This window comes from Coloeus monedula (genome assembly GCF_965178545.1).
Source record: "Coloeus monedula genome assembly, chromosome: 3".
In the NCBI taxonomy this organism is placed as follows: Eukaryota; Metazoa; Chordata; class Aves; order Passeriformes; family Corvidae; genus Coloeus; species Coloeus monedula.
The window spans coordinates 38,614,277-38,622,020 of NC_138783.1; the positions used below are offsets into that span (position 1 = coordinate 38,614,277).

General features: G+C 43.7%; 1 protein-coding gene across 1 annotated transcript; it reads left to right on the forward strand.

The window, feature by feature from the left end:
• The first annotated feature begins 22 nt into the window (after positions 1 to 22).
• On the forward strand, positions 23 to 3,003 carry ANKRD49 (ankyrin repeat domain 49). The gene is made up of 3 exons (XM_082279218.1): positions 23 to 65; positions 557 to 827; positions 1,651 to 3,003. The coding sequence occupies exons 2-3, from the start codon at positions 570 to 572 to the stop codon at positions 2,107 to 2,109; spliced, it is 717 nt and encodes a 238-aa protein (XP_082135344.1). The 5' UTR covers positions 23 to 65; positions 557 to 569; the 3' UTR covers positions 2,110 to 3,003.
• Positions 3,004 to 7,744: the final 4,741 nt, after the last annotated feature.

Here is a 7,744-nt window from a genome sequence, read left to right on the forward strand (position 1 = left end):
ACGCGGCCCGGAAGCGCTCTCCGGGCCCCGCCTCCCCGGAGCCGCCGGCGGTGCTGGGGCCGCAGGTACCGGAGCAGAGCGGGGCGGATGGGAGACCTGCGGGGCGAGCGGGGATCGGTCGGTCTCTTGCGGGGCGGTGCGGCGCGGCCTGCCCGGGGTGATGTGGGCCCCGCGGAGGGAAGCGGGGCCGGTGCTGCGGGCCGAGCCGGGCCGTTGGGGCGGAGCAGAGACTCTGCCCCAAAGTCCGGGCTGCTCTCCAGACGCTTTGTTAGTAAAGTGAGCAGCGTTTGGAGTGCGGTCAGCAAACCCCCGCACAGAGTTGCACTGCCAGTCCGAAGGTGGTGCCGATCGGGGGTCGGGATAACACGGTGCTTTTCTAGCATGGATATTATCTGGGAGTATTGGCAGACCTGGGAAAGCCCGAGTTAGTGGAGGAACACTGAGTTTGATCTTGAGTTTTGCTGTTTGTTGACGTCCACATCAGATGGTTTTATTGACAGTGCACCGATAACAGTTACCGTTACTGTAAATATTGTTGTACATCTGCTGCTCACAGATCCTGACTGAAAATGAATAAAGACAAGCAAGCTGATGAAGATGATGATGACAACGAGCTGTTCGAAGACTTCACGGAGCATTTTAACCAACTTGAGCTGCTGGAGACGCACAGGCATTTGATTCCTGTAGGAACTCAGAGCTGTTGGTCAGGACAGTCTGATGATGACGATGATGAGCAAGAAAGAAGTGAGGAATGGTACGAAATGCAAGAAAAGAAAATGGAAAAAAATCCAGAGAAATTGCTACTCTGGGCAGCTGAAAACAATCGGGTAAGGTACTTGCTCTGTTCATATGTATCATTTACAAGAATGTTATTTTGAGCATACATTTATAATCTCATCCAGAAACAAAAATTTACCTCCTTTCTTTCTCTGAGCTGTTTTGATCTGGTTTTGCGAGCCACTGTATGTAAAACATCCCCCTTTGTGGCCGAGACACACTAAAACATCTCTGGATCCACTGGCTTTTAGAACAAAATTTTGATTTAAGTTCAAAGTTCAAGTAATAGCACTTTGCTTTAACTTCTATAAACTGAGAGCATTCTAGGCTCTTCAAGGCAAATAAGCCTTTTAACTGGGGTGGAGAATATCTGAAATTTTTTTGTTTCAGAAGCTCCATATGCAGATAACAAATGACTATTTTTATATATTTTTATGGAATAAAACCCTTCAACTTTATTGTTGAAAGTGAGGAAGAGATGACCAAGATTCCTTTTTTTGTAGCTTACTACACCCATGTGTACATTTGTTTTTATTAGTTGCCTTACTTACACACAAAAGCTCTATCTGCAGTTCTGTGGAGGTACATATGTCTTCACAGTAAAGAGGGGAGGCGAAGAGGTGTAAGGGAAGGTATTCCTAAAGGTATATGATGTTCATGCTGTGGCTCTTTAAAACAACCCATGCAAAACAAATGAAAAAACCACAAAATCCTCCATCCTAGTAACAATAATTGGTTTCATTTTAAAATCCCTTGTTACACTTAAGTGCTTTTGACTCTGACAGAAATGCTTTTCCATAAAGCTTCAGGACCATGAAAGCCATACATCTTGTTTCGTAGAATCACGTCAAGTTCCCTGTTTTCTTTAAACAGCTGAGTACTGTGAAGAGGCTCCTGACGGAAAAGCTGGCTCCAGTGAATGCTCGTGATGAAGATCAGTACACTCCTCTCCATCGAGCTGCCTACAGCGGGCACTTGGATGTTGCACACGAATTGGTGGCCCAAGGGGCCGATGTTCACGCACAGACCGTGGATGGCTGGACGCCCCTGCACAGCGCCTGCAAGTGGAACAACACCAGAGTGGCCGCATTCCTGCTCCAGCAGGGCGCAGACATCAACGCACAGACAAATGGTCTGCTGACACCCCTGCACATTGCTGCAGGAAACAAAAACAGCAGGGAAACCCTTGAACTCCTGCTGATGAACCGCTATGTGAAGCCAGACTTGAAAAACAACTTGGATGAAACTGCCCTTGACATTGCAAGGAGGACTGATATATATCACTACCTTTTTGAAATTGTAGAAGACTGCATAAATGCAGTGTCCCCATAAAAGCTTGTGAATGTGAGGTTCTCTGCCTCTTTCTTGTTAGTGTTCTGCATGCCCATCGGTGGTGGTCTGTCTCTTTCAATGAGGTTTTAATGTAAGATACTTCAGTATTCTCCTCAGGCAAAATGTCACTTCCTGCAGCGCAGCCCAGTGGTCACGCTCGTACTTTGAAGCGTTACTGCTGTTAGTCAAGGTAGTCAGAAAGTCTCAGTAATTTCTGTGATTTTCCATTAGTGCAGATTTGCAGAGGCCTTTGTAAGTTGTCTCTAGTGTCAAAGCAGGAGGGAAAACTGGAATATTTACTTGATGTGGAAAAATTCTGGCTTGGTTATGCAGAGTTTATTACAGCTCACTTGAAAATTATTTTTTGAGAAATTTTAACTTTTTTAAAACTGCATGAAAGCTCAGAATGAATGTAACTTATTTGGGTGATACACAAAATGTTAAATGAACCTGATGTAAGGCTTATTATAAAATAAAATATTTGACCCAAAGTATTTTGTCATATTTTTAATTGAAAGCCCATTTATCAATGCAATTGCCTGTTCATAAATCAAATGCATTATTCATAGGATAAGAAAGTCGTTTTGGTTTATTTTTTTTTCCTGGTGCTTTTCAAGGAAGTGACTTTCTATCAGCATCCTGTTTACTTTTCCCTTTCAATTAAGTTGTCTAAAAACTTAATGGCAAGAATGTGGCATTAGTGGGAAAAAATGAGCCGCAGCCATGTGAGAATAAACAACCAGCATACTGTTGTGTTTGATTTAGTTACAGCTTATTTAGTATTTCTCTCTCAGTTTTGAGTTAGTACACTAAAATTTCCCTGTGGTAAGGGCATGCTGTATGATTTTCAACTTCAACTTTACTATCTGTAATTTAGAAGTGGAAAAAGTTGCTTCTCTGTTAAACAAATTGACCTGAAAATTGAATGTAAGAGCTGAAGTACTGTCACTATGAGAGCTGTAATAAACACTTCACTGTCCCATGCAGATGCCTTACTGAGTGATCCCAGGCTCCTTCCACTAAAACATATGAAGCACAATTGTAGCAGCAGCAGCAGCAGGTTTGGGTTATGTTGGCCCGCATTTGGTGCTCTGATCAAGCTACTGTGGAGGGTGTCTCAGTAACCTGCCTTTTAGAAGCAGTGTGTAATGTTCAACACTTGCTAGATAACAAAGCACAACCTCTAAGCTATGAATGGTGTAAGATGATTTTAATGCCTATTATCTTTCAAAGTTTGGTTCCAGAACATCTGTGGAAGATCAATATACCTTGAAATGCATCAACAAATAACAGAGATGTGGATTTCAAGGCCACCTCAGTCCAATAAGCAATGTCTGAAGATGCCTCATTTTATCACCAAGCAGTACTTTTGAGTATCAGTAGATCTACATCTAAACTGGACTCTCTGTCATTCTTCCCCTCAGTCCGGCATTGCCTCGGGCGAGGGTGACACAGCATCCTTCCGTGGTGACAGCCCACAGGGGTACAGAGTTGGTGATGTGCGTGCCCCGCTCCCGTGGCCATGCTGAGTGGCACAAAGGAGTAGCTCTTACTGCTACCCAGAGCCGTCCCCCGCCCCGTGCGCCGAGCGGCGGCCAGGGCCTGCTGTCCCTGGGGCTGGCGGCTGCCGCACCCTGCCTCGGGGGCCGCCTCGGTCCCTCGGGAGCGGGCAGCCGCCGAGGCGTAGCCCCGACGTGGCGGCCCCGCCTGCCGGGCAGCCTGGCAGCCCCCGCGGCAGCAGCCCGGCCCAGCCATGAGGGCGCGGCGGCGGCGGCCATGAGGGCGGCGGGCCCGCAGGTGCCCGCGGCGGCGGCCGGGGAGCCGGGCAGCGATGCCCGCGGCGAGCAGCCCCGTGAGCACGGCCGTCCCCGGCCGCCCCTGCCCCACCCCGCGGTGTCCCCTCGGGAGCAGAGCCGTTCCCCGCGGCTCCTCACTGATGTCCCCCAGCACCGCGGCAGGGCTGCGAGTAGCGCGCTGGCTGGCAGAGACTGCCCTGGTGCCTTGAGGTGCCCGCATCCCTCTTCAGCGCCTTGGAGACTTCTGCAGCAAGGACATCTTCTTGGGTGCCTCTCCATCCACGGCCCTTGCCTGGGGATGTCTGCCATGGGGAGGCACAGTGGCCGTCTCCGCGAGTGCCCTGGGGTGACTTTGATTACCAGCACACCCCATCTGGGTGTACCCACCAGGGTCCTGTCCTGTACCATCCTCGTATCCTGAGGAATTGCTCGATGTCGGGGAGAAGGGCCAGACTGAACACTGTCATATATTTGTAAATGATTGGGTTCACAGTGTGTTGAAGACAGATGCAGAGCAGCATAACTTGACTTTGCACTCAGCAAAGCATGTCAGTATTCAGGGGTTTTACAATAACTGGTTGTTTTGTGTACTATGTTTTACTAACAGGCCAGAAATGTGTGCATGTGGAGCTACCTAGGAGAGTTAAAGAAATACTTGAGGAGCACCTTCATTTTGAGAAAGAAGAATGCAATGTTAAACATCCAGCTGCAGGTACTCCTCTTTATCAGCAAATGGCAAGTGTTTGTCAGGACAAGTGATTGTTTTGAGGAACTATAGCAAAATTGTTATTATGAAAAAACCAACCCAGAACATTTATGTAACAGCATGCAAAACATTTAGAAACAGTAGAATTGCATATAGTCTTTATTACTCGTTTCTTTTTTTTTTTGGTCAGAAATTATGAGACTAGAGAGAACATGGATAATTCTATATGATCTATCAGTTTAATAAAACAGAAACAATTGCCAAGCAGTAGGGAGGTTTCATTACCTTTTTCTTTGAAAGAAGTGCTGTAGTTATTAGAATACTGTTTCTCTTGTGTAGGATTGAAATCCAATTCTAAACTCACTCAAAATGAATTTAAAACAGTTGGATTCACAGAAAAAAATGTACATAAATTAGCTGATGTAATCAGTACCCAGTAGACATAAAGCCCATTTGAGCCTGCAACTCTTATTACTGTGATTAGCCTCTGTAGGGAATTACTTAGGTAGCCTCTGTTTGTAGCAAGCAGAGGGAAAAAGGCACTTTGGACATTCTTTTGACCTGTCCTAGATACCTGTCATTGCATGTGTCATGCTCTAAAAGTGCCTGTTATTTTCCTGTTGACTGAAAAGGGATTCTGAACACAGAGCTGAATTGCAGATGTTAACACTGGTTTGCTCAATCCGCTTATGTGCCTAAAACTACTGAGAGGTGAACACAACTATTTTTTCTGCATCCATCTGCCAATGGATCAAAATTGTCTGGAATATTTCAGTCTGGTTGAATAAATGGATGCTACCTTGTATGTTCTCATGACTTTTGAGGAGTCTCCCAAAGAAATGTGTGTTACAAAGGCTTAAAGTACTAAAGATAATATAGAAACACTACACAAATATTTATTACAGGACTGTATAATATGGATCTATAGCAAGCTCAGTACAGAAATTATATGTATAGCATAATGATATAGGCATAGCATAACAATGATAAATGATAAATATGATAAATACAGATAGATGCTGGTGTACAGATTATTCAGTGAGTACTGAATTCCTTTTTCAGCTGTTTGGAGAATTAGAAATGCTTACTAAGTGACCTGGCCTCTGATAGACAGCAGTTGTCAGGTTGGATGGTTACCTATTTACATAGTTTAGACTACTAAAGTGTATTGTTTAAAATAAATTAGATGCCAGTAAATTGTAACCTTTCCACAAAATAAATTAACTTTTTATTTTGTTCTGGTGGTGATGGCTTTGGTTTTTTGTTAGTTTGGTGTGGTTTGGTTTTTTTGGGATGGGTGTTGTTGTTTTCTGTATTTTTTATGAGGGCATTTGCTATTCCAGAATGACCAAAAAAGGATGCTGGATGCATCAGTGGTATTACTGTGGTTTCTTATATGTTATAGACAAGCTATATCTTGCTTCAGTTAGGAGCCTGAGTAGTCCTAAGCTGTTCTACAAACAGTAGAGAGCATTGTGGACCTTTAGCAATCTGAATTGCTCTCTAAATACATCAATATCTTTTCATTAATTATGGAAGAATATTATGGTGTTGTATTATATTAATTCCAGAACAAGCTGAAGTAATCAGTTATAAAGCTATTCTTTTGCCAAATTGTTGACAGTAGCTCTGGAAGGCGTTTGGAATGTGAAAAACAATTTCTCCATTAGAAGCCTGAAACCAGTGTCACAGAACAGAAATGATTTACTTTTACAGCCTCAATTCTACTCAAGACATGCAAGAATGAAAAGTAAGAGTCAATAATAAGAAACTTTTACTATAATACCTCATTTTTAAGTTGCAGGGCATCTTTCTGCAGAGCTAACCCATTTCTTCCTTTAGTAAGTAGGCAACAGACTTCAAAATCTTTGCATAAGAAATCTGTTCAGGACTGCTGTGTTGAATCACCTTACTTCATATTCTGAAACCTTTCGTAAATGTGTGGAATAATCACTTGTTTCCTACTGATAGATGGTGAGTGTTGGTTTCATGTTCATTATGAACCTTACTGTTCTTAGTGTCCAACCTTAAGAAATTCAATTGTTTGGAAAAGCACTCCTCCAGCACACCTCCTGAAAAGAGCTTGATCTAGGTATTCTTTCAGGCATTTTAGTATTTGCCTGCAAGGGTCAGCTGGTGCTCTGGGAAATGCTCTCTTTACAGGCTGTGGAGTGTGGCTTTTGTGGAGCAGACCTGTTCTTCATAGATTTTAGTACAGTGTGTGCCCACATTCTCTCCTAACCTAACTCTTTTCCAACCCTAAGGAAACAGAGTTTGTTAGCTTGTAAAAGGAATATTTTTAGTGCCATGAGCTTGCAGAATATATGAACTCAGCATATTTTGTCATTACATGAAGCTCCTCCCCACATTCTCGGGGGATAGTGGTTTAAAAATACAGGAAGCTGCATGCATATCATCATCTTGTGAGATCAGGAGATAGTGGCATCTTACTTACAAGAGCAGCATGGATTAAGTTAATACTGGTATAAGAAGTGTTTAACTAGTACAGCCTTCTGCCAAGCTGCCTTTACTTTAGAGTTACTACTTGTAGGAACACTTCAGTTATAGAGCAGACCTAACAACTATAGAATGATTCAGAGTTTTGAGATGTTGGCATCATTTTAAAGCTCATGTACCTCAGGCTTTTAGTGAAGGCAAGCAGAGTTTTCAAAGATCATGATCTTCTCCATTTCCTGTTAAGAACCACAAAGAAAGAAGAGCTTTAAAACAAGGCAGTTTATTCAGATTTATGTAGGTGCTGAAAATCTGTTGATTTTCCTTTGGGAATTTGGATGTACCTTCATTCTTAGGGACTACTGCTAGAGACAAGTGTTTCTCTCCTCACTAGCTATGCTGCCTGTTTTGCAGTGGGCGGGCAGGCATCGTGAGAGAAGAGGTGGCAGAAAAGATACATAATGGGAGAAACACTGGGAGCAATCTGGCTTCAGCTCCTATATTCACCAAACCAGCTCCATTCACACACTCTTTTCTGTGTAAGGATCTGGGGAAGAAAGGAGGCACTAGTGGGGAACAGGCTACAGAAATGGACAAAAGGGAAGAGACATTCCTAGAGAGAAGGTGAGCCCACTGTGTTTAGTGCCAGAAGGACAGGAATTAGTGAAAGGAAAAGGAA